The sequence below is a fragment of the Osmerus mordax genome, chromosome 7 (assembly GCF_038355195.1).
Source record: "Osmerus mordax isolate fOsmMor3 chromosome 7, fOsmMor3.pri, whole genome shotgun sequence".
In the NCBI taxonomy this organism is placed as follows: Eukaryota; Metazoa; Chordata; class Actinopteri; order Osmeriformes; family Osmeridae; genus Osmerus; species Osmerus mordax.
This window is the reverse complement of record NC_090056.1, coordinates 21,739,564-21,764,083: the sequence shown is the minus strand read 5'-3', so window position 1 is coordinate 21,764,083 and position 24,520 is coordinate 21,739,564. Positions and strand designations below refer to the sequence as shown.

General features: G+C 46.1%; 1 protein-coding gene across 1 annotated transcript; it reads left to right on the top strand.

Annotated features, from left to right (window-relative positions):
* Nucleotides 1-1,576: 1,576 nt before the first annotated feature.
* On the top strand, nt 1,577-24,207 carry l1camb (L1 cell adhesion molecule, paralog b). Its single transcript, XM_067239755.1, has 27 exons — nt 1,577-1,623; nt 4,487-4,589; nt 4,856-5,025; nt 5,914-6,036; nt 6,608-6,778; nt 7,780-7,894; nt 8,001-8,185; nt 8,278-8,409; nt 9,372-9,515; nt 9,894-10,005; nt 10,676-10,836; nt 13,813-13,963; nt 14,050-14,177; nt 14,403-14,504; nt 14,880-15,080; nt 15,323-15,393; nt 15,699-15,927; nt 17,193-17,305; nt 17,468-17,723; nt 17,854-17,976; nt 18,784-18,957; nt 19,916-20,029; nt 20,525-20,674; nt 20,780-20,911; nt 21,113-21,185; nt 21,767-21,778; nt 21,912-24,207. Coding segments are annotated over exons 1-27 (3,702 nt in total). The 5' UTR covers nt 1,577-1,622; the 3' UTR covers nt 22,168-24,207.
* Nucleotides 24,208-24,520: the final 313 nt, after the last annotated feature.

Below are 24,520 nucleotides of genomic sequence, written 5' to 3'. Positions count from 1 at the left end.
TCAACACACACACATACACACACACATACTGTCACCCTGCTCAGTTTGGCTCCTTAAGTTTGTAAATAAGCCTGGCAAGTAACAGTAGTGTGTGTGTGTGTGTGTGTGTGTGTGTGTGTGTGAGAGAGAGTAGGGGGGATGTTAAAGCAGCCCCAAGGGCTGTGGCAGGTGTTTGTGTGTGTATGGTGTGTGTATGTTTGTCTGTATGGTATGAATGTGTGTACAGTGTGCGTATGATGTGTGTGTGTGTATGGTGTGTGTATAGTGTGTTTGTGTGCACAGTGTATGTATGGTGTGTCTGTGCATATGTGTATGGTGTGTGTCAGGTGTGTATGTGGTGTGTTTATGTGTGTGTGTGGTGTGTGTGGTGGGAGGGGGTTGGGGCAGGGGGCAGTTTGTTCATGGTTCAGGGGTCATAGCTGACAAAAATAGCAGAGTGGATGGGCTTGGAGCTGACTACAATAGAGGCGTAGCAGGAGTTGTGTGTGTGTGTGTGTGCAAGAGAGACAGACTGTGTAATTAGGAGGGGGTCTGCATTAGCCAGCTGTTACTTTCTACCCCATCCCCCACTCTCGTGCCTGTGTGTACTTCAGAAGAGGCCAAGTGGTTCATTTAACGTGTCAAAGATTTGGGTCTGCTGACCCTTTATGTTTCAGTTTTGAATGTATGTAACTTTTCTGTCTCTCTCTTTGTCTGTCCCTCTCTCTCTTGGTCTCTCTCTCTGTCTCTGTCTGTCTCTTTCTCCCCATCCCTCAAAGGGTCAGTGTGAACTCATAAAAAAGGAACAATGAGGAGGGCTTTATTATCAATCAAAATGTACCACACACACTGTCTCTCTCACGCACGCACGCACGCACGCAGGCACACACACACACAAACACAGCCCTGTCAGCAGTAATGTCATTAGGAGGAGACTGCTGTTTCCTGCTCCTCTGATCTGTTCAGGAGACAACAGTAACCGTCTGACATCTCTCTCTATCCCTCCCTCTCCCCTGCCCCTCTTTCTGTGTATCCCTCTCTGTACCCCTCCCTCTATCCCCCTTTTCTCTACCTCTCTCTCCTCTACATGCCCTTCTCTCTACCCCCCCCCCCCCCCCCATATAGTGTCTGAGGAGGGTTGTGGTTGAGGCCCATGGACCTGTGAGAGATGTGTTTATCACTACAGTTGGACAGGAGGGGGCACAGCTGCCCTGCACTCCTCCTCCTCCTCCTCCTCTTATCCTGCCCTCCACCCACCCAGGGAGCCATCAGCATCCCAAAAGACTGTGAGTACTCCTGATGGGATGGACACACAATATCACAATAAACACACAATATCAAATAGAGAGAGAGGTAAGGATAAAGACAATGAGTTAAAAGACAGGGAGAGAGAGATAGACAGAGAGAGATAGATAGATAGGGAAAGAGAGATAGAAAGGGAGGGAGAGAGAGATAGAAAGAAAGGGAAGGTGGGAGAGAGAGAGGTGAAGTGGTGTTAGTGTATCTGTTTGGAGACACTCCTCATGGATCTGAGTCTAATGCATTTTACTAATCTGAAGTCTGTAGTCTGACCCTAGCCTCTTGCTTAAAGGTCTTTGTCCTTTTTCCTGCTCTCATGTGGACTAACAGACAAAGTGCATAACAGTAAGTAACTCTTCCTTTACTAGGGCTGGGTGGTATGGCCTAAAATGTATCGTATTTTTCGGAAATGAAATCGTGGTTTATACCTTGATTTAACATTTTTCTTGTGGTGGTGCGGTTTATATTTTGAAGCGGCTTATAGTAGTGGCATTGCTACGAGTATTATGCTAGCTAACTTAAGCCGGAAGCTAAATACATTTACATTTACATTTATTCATTTAGCGGACGCTTTTATCCAAAGCAACTTCCAAGAGAGAGCTTTACAAAAGTGCATAGGTCAATGATCATAAACAACGAGATATTCCCAAACATTGTGGGTAGCCAAAACATGAAGCATACATTGTGAAAAGCAAATAAATGCCAATGGGAAGAAACATAAGAGCATGTATTTAAACAAGTTACAATTAAACAACATAAACCTCAAAAGTGCAAGAGTGTACTAACTAAACTCTAGTAGTGTAGTTAGTACTATTAAACTCCCGAACTAGCATCAAATCAAACTCAGAATGTACATGCATTAGCAGGTTAGCTGTGGTGGCGTATACGGGGGACGGTTCTGGTGGGCCGGTCTGGATCAAAGTCCAGGGCCTATTTTTACTCCCATGTATACGTAAACCACCTGGATGCGGGGGTCGCGAGTCACTGGCACCATTATTTTAGGGGTCGTGGGCTGAAAAGTTTGAGAACCCCTGCAGTAGAGTATAGTAGAGTCCTCATCAAGTACTCATCATTGATAAAACCTTTCTTCTACCTTTTTGGGGAGAAAAAAAATGAATACTTTTTTCAAAAATATTTTTTCAGCCTTTCAAAACTTATTTTTATTTTATTTAACCTTTAGTTAGGTATTTTGTTAACTTTTTTAAAAAAATATTTTTTCAACCTTTCAAAACTTTTTTTCACATTTTTATTTTAACCTTACGAAATGTTTTTTTAATTTTTTTTTTTTTTACAAAAGTTGGCTAATTTGGAAAACGAAACATGGCTATCAGAACAAAGCAATCTAAACTTGACATGAACACATAAATACACCCTGTGGTCGGATGATCAGTCAGTTAGGCCCAATTTACTTGCTGCTTGGCCTCATTAACTGGTGTGTTCCTGGGCTTGCCCCAAAGAAAGGTCAAATAGGAAACTTAAAATTGGCAAAATAAGTGTGTAAATTTGCATACAGATTCGGTACCTTACAAGGTTTTATGAAGTACTTCATGTATGAAAGTATCATTATTCTTCTGCCGGTTTTAAAATGACAGCTTGATAAAGAACATTAAGCCATGAGTCACGGAGTAGTGAGTTAGATATATACGTTTATACATGCATCACATTTAGTTATGGATATTTCACTGAAATGAGTATATGTCACAATGCAGTTTTGAACGTAGACAGGAGACACACAGCATGCTACAGGCTAACCCAACACACAGGAGTCACACAGCATGCTACAGGCTAACCCAACACACAGGAGACACACAGCATGCTACAGGCTAACCCAACACACAGGAGTCACACAGCATGCTACAGGCTAACCCAACACACAGGAGACACACAGCATGCTACAGGCTAACCCAACACACAGGAGACACACAGCATGCTACAGGCTAACCCAACACACAGGAGACACACAGCATGCTACAGGCTAACCCAACACACAGGAGACACACAGCATGCTACAGGCTAACCCAACACACAGGAGACACACAGCATGCTACAGGCTAACCCAACACACAGGAGACAAACAGCATGCTACAGGCTAACCCAACACACAGGAGACACACAGCATGCTACAGGCTAACCCAACACACAGGAGACACACAGCATGCTACAGGCTAACCCAACACACAGGAGACACACAGCATGCTACAGGCTAACCCAACACACAGGAGACACACAGCATGCTACAGGCTAACCCAACACACAGGAGACACACAGCATGCTACAGGCTAACCCAACACACAGGAGACGGATGTGAATGCAGGAGGTTTTGGTTTTAATGGATGTCCATCGGTAAAAACAAGACAGCAAACAAACATAGGTGTTCTTAGTAAAGAACAATAAACGGAAACCAAAAATGTATCTAATTATGTTATCCAGCGGAGCTCTAAGAGACAATCCTGATGCTCGACATGCTCTAACATATTACGAAACATAAAAACGTGACAATACCCGACGAAGGACAAACACAAACTCACACCTTAAATACATAAACATAATTGGCTACAGCCGAGGAAACAGGTGCGCGTCATTACGCATCCCTCGCTCCCGAAGACGGAGGTGATCGAGGAACCCTAATATTCGGGATAGGGAGTGTCGTGGCCTGGATCTCCCAGCAGGTGTAACAGTATATTAACATACTTAGTGGGCAAACTAACGTGACAGGGCGGAGCTCTGTGCAGATGTTGAAAACATGATAACATTTACATTTACATTTAGTCATTTAGCAGACGCTCTTATCCAGAGCGACTTACAGTAAGTACAGGGACATTCCCCCGAGGCAAGTAGGGTGAAGTGCCTTGCCCAAGGACACAACGTCAGTTGGCATGACCGGGAATCGAACTGGCAACCTTCGGATTACTAACCCGATTCCCTCACCGCTCAGCCACCTGACACCTAACATCACAGTGACGCTAAACCTGCCGATCCCCATAAAACATTCAACATTTCTGCTTCTTTGCTGCCATTCTGCTTGGTTAGGGTTAATAAAAACATGACATTTCGGCCGGCGGTTGCCACTTTTGGTGTGTAAACTTCCTGACCATGACCCTGTCATAACCTTATCCTTAGACCTATGCCTAACTGAGTGTGTGCGTGTGGTACCTGGTTATGTGTGTGTGGTACCTGTGTGTGTGTGTGTGTGTGTGTGTGTCTGCAGTGATGCAGCCCCCAGTGCTGACAGAGCTACCAGAGTCCTACACAGCCTTCACTGTAGAGGACATCAGCCTGGCCTGTGAGGCCACTGGTATCCCCACACCCAGGTAACACACACACACCCAAACCCTTACCTAGGTAGATCTTGACCACAAATAGATGGACAGAAGAGTTACTGTTTCCTTCCTCTGAAGTTGTCATGGCAATAAATGGTTTTATAATCATGTCACCACAAAAACTACCCCTCTCCCTCCATCTCGACCTCCTTATCTCTCTCTCTCTGCCTCTTTCTTCCCATCCCTCTCTGTCTCCCTCTCTTCCTTTCCCTTCCACTCTCTCTTTCTCCTCTTACTTCCTACCTCTATCCCTCAAGGTTTCGCTGGGTGAAGGATGGGGAGGAGTTGCTATTGGAGGACCAGAGTTCCGGAACATTCACAGCTAACGGACAGGAACCACTGAGTGGTTACCAAGGCAACTACCGTTGCTATGCATCCAACACACTGGGCACAGCCATGACACACACTGTACAGCTCATCACAGAAGGTGAGTTTCAGACACACACAAGCTTACACACACACACATTCACACACACACACTTTCAAACATACACACACACATACACTCACTCATACATATGCATACACACACACATACACACAAATTACAGAGTGAGTCGCACAGTCACACACACACGCTTACACACATTCACACAGCAGGGCTTGAGGGGTTAGGGTTGCCGGGGACAATAACAATTTGGGGGGACGAACCAAGAACTTCTCCAGGAAGCCTCCAGTGTTTGTTTATGTATTACTACATTTACATTTAGTCATTTAGCAGACGCTCTTATCCAGAGCGACTTACAGTAAGTACAGGGACATTCCCTCGAGGCAAGTTGGGTGAAGTGCCTTGCCCAAGGACACAACATAATTTTTCACGGCTGGGAATCGAACCAGCAACCTTCTGATTGCTATCCCGATTCCCTAACCGCTCAGCCACCTGACTCCCCTGACTGTGTTACTAGTGCTTAGCAAATAACAAACTGAAACAACCAACCTAGTGCATCTTCTTGTGCTGTTACTATAGTAACTATCACTGGCTGGCTTCTCAGCGTGAGACATACCTCGCTGGTCCATCTATCCTCCCAGTCACAAACACTAGCTGGCAGGATCTCAGAAATTTGCTGCTAGCGTAGCTAGCTAGAATAGCCAGTTAGCTAGACAGTGGTGAAAAAACTAATACATTAAAGAAACATTTAGATTTTGGGACAATTTACATTCACTTTGGGAAGGTTCCTGGATGATGGTGAAGTTAGTGTGGAGCCCTGATACACATAAACACACACACAGATCTACATACCTATCTCATATACTTATTTTAAATAGAAATGTTTGTGACTGTGTGTGTGTGTGTGACTGTGTGTGTGTGTCTCAGCCACTCCAACTCTCCCCAAGCAGAGGAGAGGGCATAAGACGGCAACAGAAGGAGCCAGCATCATCCTGCACTGCAACCCTCCACACAGCTCCACCCCTCCACGTATACACTGGATGGACCGCAGTGAGTACTGGCCGTGTGATATTTTTATTTATTTAGTCATTTAGCAGACGCTCTTATCCAGAGCGACTTACAGTAGGTACAGGGACATTCCCCCGAGGCAAGTAGGGTGAAGTGCCTTGCCCAAGGACACAACGTCATTTGGCACGGCCGGGAATCGAACTGGCAACCTTCTGATTACTAGCCCGACTCCCTCACCGCTCAGCCACCTGACTCCGTGTGTGTGTGTATGTATGAGCATGTGTGTGTGGGCATGTGTGTGCATTAGCATGTGTGTTTGTGGGGTTGGGTATGTGTGTGTGTGTGTGTATGGGCATGTGTGTGTGTATGAGCATATGTCAGGTCAGGTGGTTGAGCGGTTAGGGAATCGGGCTAGTAATCTGAAGGTTGCCAGTTCGATTCCAGGCCGTGCAAAATGAAGTTGTGTCTTTGGGCAAGGCACTTCACCCTACTTGCCTCGGGGGAATGTCCCTGTACTTATTGTAAGTCGCTCTGGATAAGAGCGTCTGCTAAATGACTAAATGTAATGTAAATGTAATATATGTGTGTGTATAATGGTCCCTTCCTCCTCCAGAGCTGAACCACATAGGGCAGAGTGAGCGTGTGACCACGGGGCTGGATGGAAACCTGTACTTCGCCAACCTGTTGAGGGACGACAGCAGAGATGACTACACCTGCAACGCCCACTATATAGGAGCCAGGACAATCCTGCCCAAGGAACCCATCTCTCTCTTGGTCACCCACAGTATGTAGTGATGTAGTAATGTTAATGTAGAAATGTAATGATGGTTTCAACAACAAGGCAATTCAAAGTGCTTCACATAAAACCATTAAAAGCATCAAAACATAATGCAAAATAAAACAAAAGGGTTAGAAAATTCAAAAAGCAAGAAATAAAATAAAAGTTGCAGTGCAGTTGAAGAAATAAAATGCAATGATGTAGTACTGGTAATGTAGTAATGTAGTGATGGTAGTGTAGTAATGTAGCGATAGAAATGTAGTAATGTAGTGACGTAATGTAGTAATGGTAATGTAGTAATGTAGTAATGGTAATGTAGTGACGTAATGTAGTAATGTAGTGATGGTAATGTGGTAATTTAGTGATGGTAATGTAGTAATGTAGTGATGGTAATGTAGTAATGTAGTGACGTAATGTAGTAATGGTAATGTAGTAATGTAGTAATGGTAATGTAGTGACGTAATGTAGCGATGGTAATGTAGTAATGGTAATGTAGTAATGTAGTGATGGTAATGTAGTAATTTAGTAATGGTAATGTAGTAATGTAGTGATGGTAATGTAGTAATTTAGTAATGGTAATGTAGTAATGTAGTGATGGTAATGTAGTAATGTAGTAATTTAGTGATGGTAATGTAGTAATGTAGTGATGGTAATGTAGTAATGTAGTGACGTAATGTAGTAATGGTAATGTAGTAATGTAGTAATGGTAATGTAGTGACGTAATGTAGTGATGGTAATGTAGTGACGTAATGTAGTGATGGTAATGTAGTAATGGTAATGTAGTAATGTAGTGATGGTAATGTAGTAATTTAGTAATGGTAATGTAGTAATGTAGTGATGGTAATGTAGTAATTTAGTAATGGTAATGTAGTAATGTAGTGATGGTAATGTAGTAATGTAGTAATTTAGTGATGGTAATGTAGTAATGTAGTGACGTAATGTAGTGATGGTAATGTAGTAATGTATTGATGGTAATGTAGTAATGTAGTGATGGTAATGTGTTCCAGGTAATGAGGTACTGGGCAGCAGAAAGCCCCACCTACTGCGTCCGACTAGCCAGCACAGCTCCCGGATGGCCCTCAGGGGCCACAGTCTGCTTCTAGAGTGCATCCCTCAAGGCCTGTCAGTATACCTCTCTACCTGTTTACCTGTCTGTCAGTATACCCGTTTACCTGTCTGTCAGTATCCCTGTTTACCAGCAAATAACCCCCCCCACCACCACCCTCAGGCCCACCCCTATAGTGCAGTGGAGGAAGAAGGACGGAGATCTGGCAGATACGGGTGGCCGGGAGGAGAACTATGGCCGCTGGCTTCGGTTTGACAGCTTAACACAGGAGGACGACGGGGAGTATGAGTGTGTCTGCAGCAACACTGCTGGCTCAGAAAAACACTCCTACACCGTCACTGTGGAGGGTAGGAACACACACACACACACATACACTTACACACGCACATACACACATGTATATGATGAAATGTGTGTGTGTGTGTGTGTGTGTGTGTAGCGGCCCCCTACTGGGTGAAGCAGCCCCAGAGCCTGCAGTATTCCCCAGGAGAGACGGTGCGTCTAGATTGCCAGGCCGAGGGCATCCCCACCCCCAACATCACCTGGAGCATCAACGGAGTCCCCATCACAGGTACACACACACGCACACATGCACACACACAGGTTCACACACACGGAGTCCCAGAGTCTTGGGACAGCCCTTACTAAGGGCTAGGGGTAAAACAGAGAATTGGGATTCGGCCTGAGGGCTGTCCCAATACTTGTTTTGATCGAGGGTTAGGGCTACGGGGTAGGGTTACATACCCATTAAAACCAATTGTTTTCGGGAGCTTACTTGAAATGTAGGGGTATATGAATACATTTACATTTAGTCATTTAGCAGACGCTCTTATCCAGAGCGAGTAAGTACAGGGACATTCCCCCCGAGGCAAGTAGGGTGAAGTGCCTTGCCCAAGGACACAACGCATGGCCGGGAATCGAACTGGCAACCTTCAGATTACTAGCTCGCTTCCCTAACCGCTCAGCCACCTGACTCCCCTGAGTACTGCGCATCCGGCAACAATGGCTGCCAGATCATTCAGAGAGTCCCATAAATGTAATATTTTCGGCTTAAATAATTGATTTAAAAATTAAGAAAGTTTTGTTTTGAGCTCTACACAGTCCTGCACATATATATTTGCAACCATGTTCTTAATTGAAACGTTTAAAAAAATGGGCCGCCACATATTGCATTTCATTATTATTATTATTTTTTAACGCTATTTAAAATACGCAGTGTATTCGTTCAGCTGCATTTCCTTTCCCTGCTCTCCCTCCGTCTCTCTGTCACTCACGTGTCTCTCTCACATACACATACACACACAGTCACAAGGTCACAATATCAGCACACGTTAGCAACGACGCATAGATACGCCGTTCTAGTAAGACAGACAGCGATATCAGCGAGCCCTCAGCATTAGTAAAAACCCACCTTTTTACACCTTTTTTTCGTTATTATTTGAGCAGTTTTAACATTTCAACAGCCCTAACTCCCCCCTAACCCTGTCTCCCCCAATTCTAACTCCCCCCTAACCATAACCCTGTCTCCCCCAGCTGTGGACCCGGAGCCCCGGAGGCGAGTGTCAGGGGGGGTTTTGATCCTGAGAGATGTGGAGTACGCTGACACAGCCATCTACCAGTGTGAAGCCTCCAACACACACGGCAGCATCATCACCAACACCTACATCTACGTCATAGGTGAGCACGCACACACATGCACACACACACACACTCTACTACGTACACGCACACACACACTCTACTACGTACACACACACTACCACACACACACGCACGTACACTACCACACACTCCATCCTCTATATCCTGATTTCAGAGACAACATTGTTAAAATGGTCCACACTAATGTCAATACCCCCCTCCACCTCCATTCTACCACTACTTCCAACCCCCCCTCACCTCCACCCTCACCTCCTCCCTCTTCACCCCCCCTCACCTCCCCCCTCACCTCCTCCCTCTTCACCCCCCCTCACCTCCCCCCTCACCTCCACCCTCTTCACCCCCCCACCTCCTCCTCCACCCTCTTCACCCCCCCCTCCTCCTCCTCCACCCCAGAGCTACCCCCCCAGGTCTTGTCATCAGACGGAGTGGTGTACTTGGTCACTGAAGGGGGACAGATCAGCCTGCACTGTGACACCTTCGGATCCCCCAGGCCCCACATCTCCTGGTGAGACACTCTACCACACACACACTCACTCACTACTACACATACACTCACTACCACACACACACTACCACATACACTACCACACACACTCACTACCACACACACACTACCACATGCACTACCACACGCACTCACTACCACACACACACTACCACATACACTACCACACACACACTACCACATGCACTACCACACACACACTACCACATGCACTACCACACACACTCACTACCACACACACTACCACATGCACTACCACACACACTCACTACCACACACACTACCACACACACACTCACTACCAAATGCACTGCCACACACACACTACCAAATGCACTGCCACACACACATACACACTCACTACCGCTCAAAAAGACTCACAAGGTATCACACACACTCAATCACATACACATACACACACACACACACACACTCAGTCCCTCACTCACTGACAAACGCAAACAGTACCACCAACACACACCAACGTTCAGACAGTATCACACACAATCACTCACACTACCACTTACACACACACACTCACTGAGCCTGGTGGAAAGAGCCCTCTAGTGGTCATACAGGGACCTTCTACAGATTATCAAATGTCTCATTGCTGATGAAACAGTGTGTGTGTATGATGTGTGGTGTGTGATGCGTTTGTATGTGTGTGCAGGGAGAGTGAAGGAATGGAGCTGCTTTTGTCTGACCCTCGAGTTTCCCTGTTGACCAATGGAACCCTGGAGCTGACCAATGCCAGTAGAGAAGATGCAGGAACGTACACCTGCTCTCTCACACACACCAACATCAGCATCACTGCTCACCTGGAGGTCCTCAGTGAGTCACACACCTTTACATAATCAATTAACCAATCAACAGTTTAAATGACGGAAATCACTAGTTAGGAATAATGACTAATTAGGGGCCAAGCAGCACAGCTGCGAGGCACCTATTGTTTTTGTTAGTTTTAATATTATTATGTGTGTTTGCCTTTGGCAAGAGCACAACCTATTCTCACATATATATATTTATTATTATTTTCCCACCCCTAAAAAAACTTGAATACATAAACAATGTCCGTGTCAAAATGTTTGTCTTGGTCCTGATTGCGTTGCTTGTATTCGCGCGAACGTTCCGTTTGACGGTTAAGGTATAGTTTAAGATTTTGTGGAGAAGTGAAGCTAACGGTGGCTAACTAGTTCGCCACAGTCAGAAACGTCACTAACGAACACACACGTGACTACCTGTAGTAGAACATTAGTTTAGCAGCTTGTTAACTTATGGGAGATAACTTGGCTAACTACTAACCTACTAACCTGGTACTAACCTGAACTTCAATGCCATAGCCTAAACTTTGTTAAATCTGTTTATGAAGGTCTCCTCTACAGGGCCTGTAAAAACGGCTAACATTTTCCAGTAGGCATGTATATATGGAGGATTACAGGGGCCAAAACTAAATAATTAAATAATTGAATGGCTAAATACTTTAATAAATGACTAATTATATAATACAAAACTTAAATAAATGACTAATTATATAATTTATTGCCTAATTGACATACAAAATGTATAAATTACAAATTAAATGAGACCCTAAATATATAAATGTTACATGTACTTGTGTGTATATATATAGATTTACATTTTCATGTGTTCACATTTATTTATTTATACTTTAATTTATCCACGGTGTACTTGTAGTAAGTAAGTAAGACTTTATTTATATAGCACTTTTCATACAAGAATTGCAGCTCAAAGTGCTTTATATAAAATCAACAAAAACAATAATACAAGTGTTGATCTAAAACGTTTAACCAAACTAGCCGCACTCTATCTGCGGTCTCTTGAATCCATCTTAGATCCGAGCTGCCACTTGCAGTTTCTAATACACAAACATGACAAGGGGGTAGACAGGACGAGACTAGAAAGTTACAGCATAACATGAGGAGAGAGGAGGAGAGAAAAAGGCAACACCCAGACAATGCTCCTAGAGGAGTACAGTGTGGGAACAGACAAAAACCTCAGCACATAAGCACAACAACATTTACAAAAACACGTGACTTGCAACGGGGAGTGGGGGGGGGGGGGGGTAGACAAGCAGCATCTGGACCTGCAGCCATGGTAGGCGCTGGACACAGACCCGCCAGCCACCCTGGGGAAACAAGCAGGCGAAGGCGTTGGATGTAGGTGGGGGGGTGGTGATATCTGTAGTAGGTGAAAGTTAATGTGTGAGTAGGTCTGGGTTGGCGCCCTCGACCTAGGCCACAATCAGTCCGATTCTCCCTATGCAGATTGTGTTGGCCAGGAGACATCCTTGGTCATGACCCGGGCAGAGACCAAACCACAGATGTCGGTGGGGGGGGGGGGGGGGGGGAAGGGAGGAGCAAGATAGTCTCGCTTCAGCGCTCTCCAGGGGAGTTGTTTTCCAGCGACGGCCTTGGCCAAGGCCTGTGCTGGTTACGGGGCCGAAAGTGGATAAGATTGGGGTAGTTGTTTTGACGAGTAGCCGCAACTCAATTTTCACGTCCACCCTTCAGGAAGGTCTCCATGTCCTCCATCTTCCTTTGCAGAGCCGTAAACTTATCCCTGTTGTAATCAATGCTGCGTTGTAAGTTCACAGTCTGAGCTCCAACAACTCTGCCCACCGCATCAATCATATCGGGCAGCCTAACGGGGCTTTTGATGGCTGCAGCCATTTCCTTAATTTTCCGATATACAAAGCCAGCGCCTATTCCAAACAGCAGAAAGCCTGTAATCATGGTTCCGAATATGAAGATGTCTTCAACGTCCTCGACGGAAAGTGACGCTAGACACACGACACGCCAATTCTCCCACGCGTCCATCGTGTAGCCAGCTGCGAACGTCCCGTCCGGACAGTTGGGTTCCCCCGAACCCGAGCTTCTCTTCGAGAAGATGGTGTCAATAGCATTGAGAGACCAGCTAATTAATTCCATGCTTCTAGTTTCGGAGAGTGATGATGAGAGAGTATCTTGAGACAAGACAAGACACAAGACACAGCCAAGCAGGGAAGGTCAGGGAGGGGAGGATAAAATGCGACCGCCTTCGTCGAGAGCCAAAGAAAGCAAAATAAATCTGTCGTCCCTCCTCAAAAGTCAGCGGGCGGGTTAAAGCCTCTGATTGGTGAATGAACAGTATTACACACCAGGGAAAGGGAAAGTTTAAGTCACATAGGTTAGGACCATTTTTACACAGGATTGCCCAATTTCTTTGTTTTCATTCATCACCATCCCCTCTTGCAGGGTATGAGAAGAATCTCATGGAAATAAGAAGAGAACACTTATTATTTTTGTAAATTAGTGTAAATGAGCAGCAACAAATGTAAACTTTTTAATTTATGTAATCTTCATAAATAATAAGTATGCATACTTATTTAAATTACAAAAATATAACTTGTACAATTTAAGTTTAAAAAAACACATCATCAATCAATCTGCCAACCTGTAAACAAAGCACTGAATTAACCAATTACCGAATTTACAAATTCACAAAGTAACCAACCATTTAATCAATCAATTGTATTCTAAGTATAGGGGAGGTAAAGCTCAGAGCACTGGACCGCAGATAAAGAGCTTGCAGGTTCAAACCCCCCGTACATCATTTGGATAAATCTGCTAAAGGAAAATGTAATATGCAGTATATAATATCTCTTTAGCGGTCCTTGTCTCTCTCCCTGTCTCACAGTGTCTCTCCCACTCTCTTTCTCTCTACCTTTCAATAATTCTCTCCCTCTCTATCACTCGACACCTCTCTCTCCCTTTCTCTTCCTTTCCCCCTGTCTCCCTCTCTCCCCAGACCGTACAGTCATGCTGATAGGTCCTCAGAGTGAACGGGTCATCAGAGGGAATGAGTGCTCATTGGACTGTCTGTTCTACAAGGATCCTCAGCTGACCGATATCCAGGTGGTCTGGAGGAAAGATGGACGCAAGATCATGGAGACAGACAAGTACACACACACACACACACACATTCACTCACTCACGCTCACTCACCCGTGCACAGAAACACTGACAGCTGTGTTTGCTCCTTAAGGTACACTACCTTTGAGAACGGAACCCTGAGAGTCAGAAGCGTCCAATCAGAGGATGGGGGGTTGTACTCCTGTGAGGTCATCACCAGGCTGGACAAAGTAGAAGCTAGAGGCTCTATCACTGTCGTGGGTAAGTGTGTGTGTGTGTGTGTTTGTGTTTAGGTGGGTGAGTGTGTGTGTATCTGTGGTTGTATGTGTATAAGTCTGTGTATGTCGGTGTGTGTGTGCTTGCATATGTGAGTATGTGTGTGTACTGTGTTTTTATGTATGTGTGTGTGTATATGCAAGTGTGTGTATATACTGTATATGTATATATGTGTGTGTGTTTGGGTCTATAACACACTGTGCCCTCCAGCTCCTCCGGATCCCCCCAGAGCCCTCTCTCTGTCTGAGCTGCAGAACAGCACTGTTACTCTCAGCTGGACACCTGGACACACTCACAACAGCCCTACCACAGGTACACACACACACAACGTCACAACAGCCCTACCACAGGTACACACACACAACCTCAGAACAGCCCTACCACAGGTACACATACACACACACACACAACAGCCCTACCACAGGTACACACACACAACCTCAGAACAGTCCTACCACAGGTACACATACACACACACACACACAAACACACACACACACAACAGCCCTACCACAGGTACACACTCACAACAGCCCTCCCACAGGTACACATACACACACAACCTCACAGCAGCCCTGCCACAGGTACACTGGGTATTATCCTCATTTTGTGGATCTGTTTCTATAAATCTACCAATACATTTGTAACCCTGTGTATATCTCTCTGAATCCCTGCTCTCCCCTGCAGAGTTTGTGGTGGAGGTGAGGGAGGAGCAGTACTCCGACGAGGGGAGGTGGGAGGAGAAGGCCCGGGTCTCTGGAGATGTCGGCCACCTGGAGCTGCGTGTCCTCCCCTACTCCACCTACCGCTTCCGGGTCACAGGGGTCAACGAGCTGGGCAGAAGTGTCCCCAGCGAGCCCTCCGACTCCTACAGCACTTCACCTGCTGGTGAGGCTGCCTCACTACACCACCTCACAACACTGTAGACACACCCCACCATAACTAACTCTTATAAACCCCACCACAACCAACTCTAGACACACTCCATCACAACCAACTCTTATAAATAATGCCAGGACAAACCTTGTAAACCCCACAACTAACTTTTTTCTCTATCTTTTCCCCTGTGTCCCCCTCTCTCCCTCATATCTCCCCCATTTCTCTGCCTTCCCCCTCTCTCTCTCCCTCAGTTCCAGGCAGAAACCCAGATAAAGTGCGTAGTGAGTCCACCGACCCCGGGACTCTGCTCATCATGTGGGATGTAAGTGTCTCAGTCTGCCTTCTGCCATCTGTGTGTGTGCGCACGTGCGTAATTGTTTAGGTTATATATTTAGTCCTTCTGGTGTAGAATATATCATAGTAGTTATATAATAATAAGTAATAATAAGTATTATTATTATATATATATATATCCCTGAGATGAAGTCTAAATCTTTATCAATCTGTGTGTGTTCATGTGTTTGTGTGTGCATGTGTGTGTGCATGTATGTGTTTGTGTGTGCATCTGTGTGTTTGTGTGTGCATGTGTGTGCATGTGTGTGCATGTGTGTGTTTGTGTGTGAGCAGGAGATGCCCCCCCGTGAGTATAACGGTCCAGGGTTCCAGTACAAGGTGTCATGGCGACAGGCAGGGGGGCGTGTCCCCCACTGGAGCCATGCCTACACACCCCGCCCTCCCATGCTGGTGAACGACAGCGGCGTGTACACTCCCTGGGAGATCAAGGTCCAGGCCGTCAACTCTCTGGGGGAGGCCAGAGTGCTCGCCAGTGCTCACATGGGCCACTCTGGAGAAGACCGTTAGTACCAACCACACACACACATTGACATAGTGGCTCGCCCAGCATAGAAGGCACGCGAGTGGCAGATATTCCAGGAGGCAGATTTGCAAACAGAACAAAATTCCTTTTATTATAACACAAAGAAATTGGGGAAGCTACCAGGGAAAAACAAACCCCCCCAAAAGACCTTCCTTCCCGTACCGGGGGAGGCGGAAAGAAGAGGGCTGCTCTTACTCTATACTGCCGTGACTCCTTACTGCCGTGACTCCTTACTGCCTTGACTCCTTACTGCCTTGACTCCTTACTGCCTTGACTCCTTACTGCCGTGACTCCTTACTGCCGTGACTCCTTACTGCCTTGACTCCTTACTGCCGTGACTCCTTACTGCCTTGACTCCTTACTGCCTTGACTCCTTACTGCCTTGACTCCTTACTGCCTTGACTCCATACTGCCGTGACTCCTTACTGCCTTGACTCCTTACTGCCTTGACTCCTTACTGCCGTGACTCCTTACTGCCTTGACTCCTTACTGCCTTGACTCCTTACTGCCGTGACTCCTTACTGCCTTGACTCCTTACTGCCTTGACTCCTTACTGCCGTGACTCCTTACTGCCTTGACTCCTTACTGCCTTGACTCCTTACTGCCGTGACTCCTTACTGCCTTGACTCCTTACTGCCTTGACTCCTTACTGCCTTAATGCCGAGCATGGCTTCAAATGACCAAAAAACACGTGATCACCCGTCGAAGCTTCGGACGAAAAATCGAGGACTTGACGTCACTCGATTCCTTCAATCTCTCAGTACAGTCGCCATACCATGAACTGACTTGCAGGTGTCCCTATGGAGAACATATATCAAACGTTTTGAAAAAGCGACTTTTTTGACACAATTGTTTCAAATAGCTTGTTGCTTCGAAAAGCTTTGTTTCCCCCATCACTAGAAAAAAGGTTGGTTAGATCCTAAATCACCTGTCAGTGCTGCAGGACGCTCAGTACTGTCGTCCTGCCGCCTCCACCCCCCTTTGTGGCTTCTGTAGGCCGTCCAATTAGGCCCCCGATTGGCTGCAGGTGGGCGCCGGCTATGAGGCAAGGGTTAGCAGGTGGAAGTAGTTACCATGGATGACCTTCCCCAGGTTCATGCTCTGCCTTCCATTGATCTCTCCTCATCCTCCCTCACTGAGTGTCACAACACACACACACACACACAAAAAACACACACACTCACACAAATACACAATTACACGATTACAAGCTTTCCACTTTTTTCCTGTCCTCCTCCCCCCAGTCCCCCAGGGCTTCCCCGCAGGGCTGAAGGTGAAGGTGCAGAACAGCACAGCCCGGGTGAGGTGGGAGGTCATGTCCAGGGAGCAGACCTGCGGCCTGTTGACAGGATACCGGGTAAGAACTCCAATCACAGCCACCATTACTGGAGGATAGTTTATAACAACCAATCACAGACACCGTTACAGGAGAATGGTCCATAACAAACAATCACAGCCACTATTACAGGTGGATGGTTCATAGCGACCAATCACAGCCAGTCTTTTATGTCCCCTACAGATCTACCTGACCTGGATCAAGCATGGCCGCCATCGCCGCGCTCTGGAACACCGGGAGGGAGTGGGGGGAGGCAGGGGGGGAGGGCAGGAGAGGGTGTTGGAGGACAGGAGGGTTTTGGAGGTCAACGCGTCCAAGACAGAGGAAGACATCCCAGGGCTGAAGCTCTATTCGCTCTATGAGCTGTCAATTACAGTTGTTAACAGCAAAGGGGAGGGGCCTCACTCTCCAACACAGTCTTTCAACACACCAGAGGGAGGTGAGTAGAGAAGTGTGTGTGTGGGTGTGTGCTGGGTCAGGGTATTGAATGTCTAGCAGTCTAAAATGTAATTTGCCAGAGTCAATGAACAGTGGTGTGGGTGTGTGTGTGCGCGTGTGTGTGTGTGCAGCTCCAGGCCCCCCCTCCTCTCTCAGGTTTGAGAGCCCCTCAGACACAGAGCTCAGTCTGCACTGGCGTCCTCCTCTCCAACCCAACGGGGTCCTGACTGGCTACCTGCTGAAGTACCACCCCTGTACGTACACTACACTAGCACACTAGCACACTACAATAGCATACTAGCATACTACACACTACACTAGCACAATAGCATACTAGCACACTAGTACACTACACTAGCACACTACACTACCATACTACACTAGCACAATAGCATACTAGCATACTACACACTACAATACACTAGCACACGAGCACAATACACTAGCATACTACACTAGCACAATAGCATACTATCATACTACATTAGCACACAAGCACAATACACTAGCATACTACACTAGCACACTAGTCATGACTGGCTACCACCCCCGTACCACCCGTACCACCCCCGTACATACACTAGTACACTACTCTAGAACACTAGCATACAACACTAGCATACTAGATGGGTTAAGGTTAGGGTGACTATCATACCAGCATAATACACCAGCATACTAGTATCCCACATTGGTACACTAGCATACTACCATTACCAAACCTAACCACACTTGCACATAAAATGTCTACCTCAGGAAATCTATCAACCTGTGTGTGGGTGTGTGTGCGCACGTGTGTCCCTTTGTGCGTGTGTGTGTTTGCTTGCATGTGTGTGTGTGCATTGTGTGTTTGCATGTGTGTGTGTGTGCATGTGTGTGAGCATGTATGTGTGTGGGTGTGTGTGTGTGTATGTGTGTGTGCGTGCATGTGTGTGTGTGTGCATGTGTGCAAGCATGCATGTGTGTGTATGTGTGCGTGTGTGCGTCCACGTGTGTGTGTGTATGTGTGTGCATGTGTGTGCGGGTGTGTGTGTGTGTGTGCGTGCATGTGTGTGTGTGAGTAGTGGAGAGTCAGGAGAGCCCCCAGCAGATGGAGGTTTTTGACGACCCCTCAGTGACCCACTTCCTGTTGAAGGGGCTAGACCCCCACCGCCACTACCTGTTTTCTGTGTTTGCCCGCACGGCTGCCGGCCATGGACTCCCCCTGCAGTTGGAGGGCGCCACCTTGCTGGATGGAGGTGTGATTACACCAGAGTTGCATGCTTTCTCTGTGGTTCCTCTCAGTTACACAGACTGGGTCATAGACTGGTCTATCGACTGTTAATAGACTTTTATAGACTGGTCTATCGACTGTTAATAGACTTTTATAGACTGGTTAATAGTCTTGTACATACACTGGTTTATAGCATTTATTGCTTCATAGTTCAACGCCTTTGTAAACCGAGATTTGTTAAAACGTTTGTTAACCGAGACGTAGGTCGAGTTTTAACAATCGTTTTAACAAATCGAGGCGACAAAGCGTTTGCTGACCTGTCGAGGAGTAAACATTTGGTTTCTTATATACTACAACAATACGTGGGAAGATCACAAATCAAACACGTCGAATCTGGAGCAGACACCATGTTGTCAGAGCAATCAGCTGCACTTGCACTGGTGACGTCACTACATCTCCAAGGCAACATATCAACAACATCAATTCATCTTCTGTCTGCTTCAGATACTTCTTTAAAACGGGAAGCGATTGCGGGGCGTTTGCGGACCTGTGCAAAAACCATATTTGGTTGTTTTAGTTTTTTTGTTTTTTTTTTGGCAATTTAGGCTACTTTGTTGGCGAGTAGATGCCAAGTTGTTAAGGTCAATGGCTACATCTTCAAGGCAACCGCTTGTTGCTAGGTCCGTAAAAACGTTTATTTACCTCTGCGAACTTTCAGGAGGTATATAAACGGATTTATTAACTTTTGAGAACGTCCTCTGGACCAATAAGAACAGCGTATTGGTCCAATTATTACACTAGTATATAAGAAACTGTTTTATAGACTTCTTCTAGGCCTCTTTATATTGTATAGACCTTTTTATCTGTTCACTAATTGCTTCATTGATACTGAAGGTTGTATCTTTCTCTTTGTCCACCTTCTCTCTCTCTCTCTCCCTCCCTGCCTCTGTTTCCTCCTCCCTTCTCTGCCCCCCTCCCCCCAGCCCCTCCATCCAATATCAGCATGGTAGCGGGAGACACCAGTGTGAACCTGAGCTGGGTCCCTGGAGACCGACAACGCAACCACGCCTTCCACTTCCTCTACCTCCGCAAGACAGGTGAGGGGAGGAAGAGTGGGGGGAGGGTTGAGAAAGGAGAAGGGTTGAGGAGTGGGGTGTTGGCCTCTTCAACAAGGCCAAGGGACCACACTGACTCAAATGACTTCCTGCTTAAAACACACTGCTTTTTTCACTCCTTTACAAAATTGTATCTTGTACATTTGTATTTTTTCTAATATTTGTATTTTTGTATTTTTATATTGTAATTTACAGCAACTTATATTTTATTTTATATTTAATTTAATTCTAATCCCACTTAGTACTGCTAGTTTATGTACCCTTAGTATAGATAGTCCACATATTTAAATTTAAGGTCCCTATATGTTTATTGTATGCACCTTCCTGCCAAAGCAAATTCCTTGTCTGTGCAAACGTTCATGGCGAATAAATCCCATTCTAATTCTGATTCTGAGGAGGAGGGAGGCTGTGGCTGACCATCCTTGACCATGTGTGCTTTGTGCTGATGTGGTCTCTTCTGTATTCTGATTGGTGCAGCCTGGGGTGAGTGGGAGGAATCAGAACAGGTGAACTCAACGCAGGGATCCTATTTGCTGACGGGCCTCCAGCCTGGGACCCAGTATCGCCTCCTCATCACCCATGACAACCACACCCATTGGGAGGATGAGATACAGACTGCTGGACCAGGTGTGTACACACACACTCACACACACACACACACACACTCAAGCACAAAACATGTATATACACAAAGGGGTCAGGGTCAGGATTTGACTGGTGTCTTTCCCCCAGAGCTGTCGGAGGTGTTGGAGGGCTTCGCCACGCAGGGCTGGTTCATCGGCCTGATCAGCGCCCTGGTGCTGCTGGTCCTGCTGCTGCTGGTTCTCTGCTTCATCAAGCGCAGCAGGGGAGGCAAATACGCAGGTATGCTGGGGGGTGTGTTTGTGTGTATAGTGTGTCTGTATGGGGCGTGTAAGTGTGTTTGTGTGTATAGTGTGTCTGTATAGGGTGTGTAGTGTGTGTTTGTGTGTATAGTGTGTCTGTGTAGGGTGTGTAGTGTGTGTTTGTGTGTATAGTGTGTCTGTATAGGGTGTGTAGTGTGTGTAACATGTGTCTGTCCTACAGTGAAAGATAAGGAGGAGGGGCAGGTGGACTCTGAAGCACGACCAATGAAAGACGAGACGTTTGGGGAATACAGGTGTGTTCTATAACCTTTCCCCTCTGTCCTGGTCTGTGTTCTATAACCTTCCCCTCTGTCCTGGTGTGTGTTCTAGAACCTTTCCCTCTGTCCTGGTCTGTGTTCTAGAACCTTCCCCTCTGTCATTGTGTGTGTTCTAGAACCTTCCCCTCTGTCCTGATGTGTGTTCTAGAACCTTCCCCTCTGTCCTGGTGTGTATTCTAGAACCTTCCCCTCTGTCCTGATGTGTGTTCTAGACTCTTGCTCTGTGTCCTGAAGTGTGTCAGTTTTCAAGAACATTTTACTTTTACATACAGAGCCTCATTTTAAAATAATCAATGATTGGATGGAACTTTTAATCAGTCTGTAATTAAGAACCTTTTAGTCTAATATATGTTGCTGTACTGCAGGATTCCATAGTTACTATGCAGTCCCTAATAACTTAACTCTTAAGTTATGTAGACTGCTCTGCAAGTCCTGTTGAACAACCTAGCTGCTCTGCTTCCTCTCCACCTTCCCTCTCCCTCTTCTTCTACCCTCCTCATCCTCCCCTACTTCTATCCTTCTTCTCTTCCTCTCCTCCTCCATGCTGGGTTCTGCAGATCCCTGGAGAGGTGAGTGCTTCAGCTGATTTAATCTCTGCTCCTTCTCAGTGGTTTTTCCGTTTCTGTCTCTATAGACTCTGTAGTATAAATACCATCCTGTCTGTCAGTATGTGGATTAACATGACCCTCCTGCCTGGCCCAGTGACGTGGATGAGAAGCGTTCGGCCAGTCCCTCGCTGGGCGCAGACAGCAAGCTTCCCAGCGACGACTCCCTGGCCGAGTACGGAGACAGCGTGGACATCCAGTTCAACGAGGATGGCTCTTTCATTGGCCAGTACAGCGGAAGAGGACCTGTTCCCCACGGCAATGAGAGTTCTGGCCCCGCCTCCCCTGAGAATCCGGCTCCTCCCCCTCCTCTGGCTCCCTCCCTCTCCGCCATACTTAATATGCCCAGTTAGATACACGCTCACACATTCACACACACACATTCACACATACACTGACTAACACACACACAAACACTCACTCTCTTACACACACACTTAAATACACCATACTGCCTGGATCAAGACAGTAAGGAACTGACTAGTCTTACCCTGACTCAACTGCCTTTGACGCCAAAACACACAGACACACACAGACACACACACTGATGCATCAACACCCCCAGAAGTCCAGTGCATTTCACAGGTGTATGTGAAGTTGTTTACATTTTGTCTTGCCTTCTCTCCAATTTTACGTCATACACATGATAGACCAACACACACACACATACACACTGGCAAACCCCCTCTCAGTTCTAGTCATGAGCACTGTCCTAGAGCTGTGTCATGCCCTGGAGATAGAGGGAGGAGAGGAAGGAGAGAGAGGGAGAGGGGGTAAGAGGATGGAGGGAGAGAGAGGATGGAGGGAGAGAGAGGATGGAGGGAGAGAGAGAATGGAGAGAGAGAGAGGATAGAGAGAGAGAGGATGAGAGAGAGCATGGAGAGAGAGAGCAGTAAGTAAGTAAGTAAGACTTTATTTATATAGCACATTTCATACAAGAATTGTAGCTCAAGGTGCTTTACATAAAATCAATAAAACAATAATACAAGTGATAAACAATTCAAACAAAAATAAAAATCCCAATAAGATCTCTGTTCAAGAGAGAAAACATGCATCTTAAAAGTAACATATACATTTGGTTCACCCCTGGTCTGTATATATAAAACAGTGACAAACTTAACATCTTAGAGACCATGTCATTGATGCTTTTTGGGACCAATATTAATTTACCATGAATTCAATTTTCCATACATTTTTACATGTGCTTTATCATTTGTCTTGTGTCTTCAGTCTTTTCCTGTGTCTTTGCTAGTGTGTGAGAATGTGTTTGGAATGACTTACTGTGAGCTGTGTGTGTGGCAGTAGCTTCCTATACCTAAGATGCATGTTCTCAGAGGCGCGTGTGTGTGAGTGCATGCATGCTCTCAATCTCAAACCCAGACATACAGTGATGAGAGATATGCCTTAAGAGAGTTTGGCCTCCTCGTCACTCTGTTTTCATCCCTCCACCCATCCATCCATTCTCCCAACGCCCACACACACAAATAAAAGCACCTCCATATACATTTGACACTCACACATATGCAAACACACTGTTTGAAGCCTACTTCAACAAATCCAGGAGCCATCTGTAGCTAAATTGGCTCCTATGAAGGAGAGAGGGAGGGAGAGAGAGAGGTGCAGGGAGAGGTAGGAGGAAGAAGAGGGGGAGAAAGGAAAAGAGGGGGAGGAGGGAGGGAGGTACAGGTAGACTGAGGTTAAGAGGAGAAGAGAAGCGGAAGTTAATTCTCTGAATGTACATAGAACCTTAACGATTGTCATTTTTTCCTCAATTGCTTTTGACTAAAACTGAACTGTGTTCTTTTTGATCCCCTAGTTTTAGTAGCTTATCAGATGCTTGCAGTCCTGTGGGGCTGGCTAGCAACCCAGAGGAAGACCTGCTCACCATCTGTTGCTTTAGCGCTAGAGAATTAGCAGAAAATATTGAACAATACACAACATCCTCATAACAGCCGTGACCAGAAACGATGGGGGGAGGAGGAGGAGGGGTCTCCTCTATGCTGTCCCAGCCTGGCTGGTTTTCATTATGTCTGTGTCTCTGCCTGTCTGGGTGGCTGACTGTCTGCCTGCCTGTCTGTCTGTCTGTCTGAATGGTTATGTCTATCTGCCTGTTGAAGCCGTCTTTTCTTAATATAAACACTCAAAAAAGATCTACATAAAATCTTGGGTTATAAATAATAACAAAAAGCAGAAATATGAGAGGTCAGTTCTACCCTGTGGACCTTACGAGCAGGGAGATCTGCGGTACTTTGGGAGTGTGTGTGTGTTTAGGACGAGGTTGGGTTCGGAGACACACACACACACACAGGATGTTGCAGTGTTTAGGTATACTGATATTGTACCTGCTTGTTGCATCGTGCGCTGTATCTAACCTGTAATAAACACATTACATATCCTCACCTGGCAATGGGAGTTTTTGTGGGTGGGTGTGCTCCAGCTGGACTCAATTGTTAGGTGAATTATTCAGTATCATTCCATTTTAATATTATTTATTGTTTGTATTGTTTCACATTGACGATGAGTAGAGCAGTTCATATAGGTTAGGAATCCGTTTTACAGATTGATTAGAGATTAGACAGGCCGCTAGGCTGGGAGGAGCAGGACCAAAGAATTCCAATACCTGTTACGAAACTTAAACCTGAAACTTGAACACAGTCTCCAGCATCGGTATGAAGGCGTCTCGAGGGCGTGTTGGGAGGAGTGGGA

Bases quoted from the DNA above. Each gene is read 5' to 3' on its own strand.
- l1camb (XM_067239755.1), top strand. The intron at 4,590-4,855 runs GTAACACACACA...CTATCCCTCAAG, and splicing joins ACTGGTATCCCCACACCCAG to GTTTCGCTGGGTGAAGGATG. The intron at 15,394-15,698 runs GTAAGTGTCTCA...GTGTGTGAGCAG, and splicing joins CTCTGCTCATCATGTGGGAT to GAGATGCCCCCCCGTGAGTA.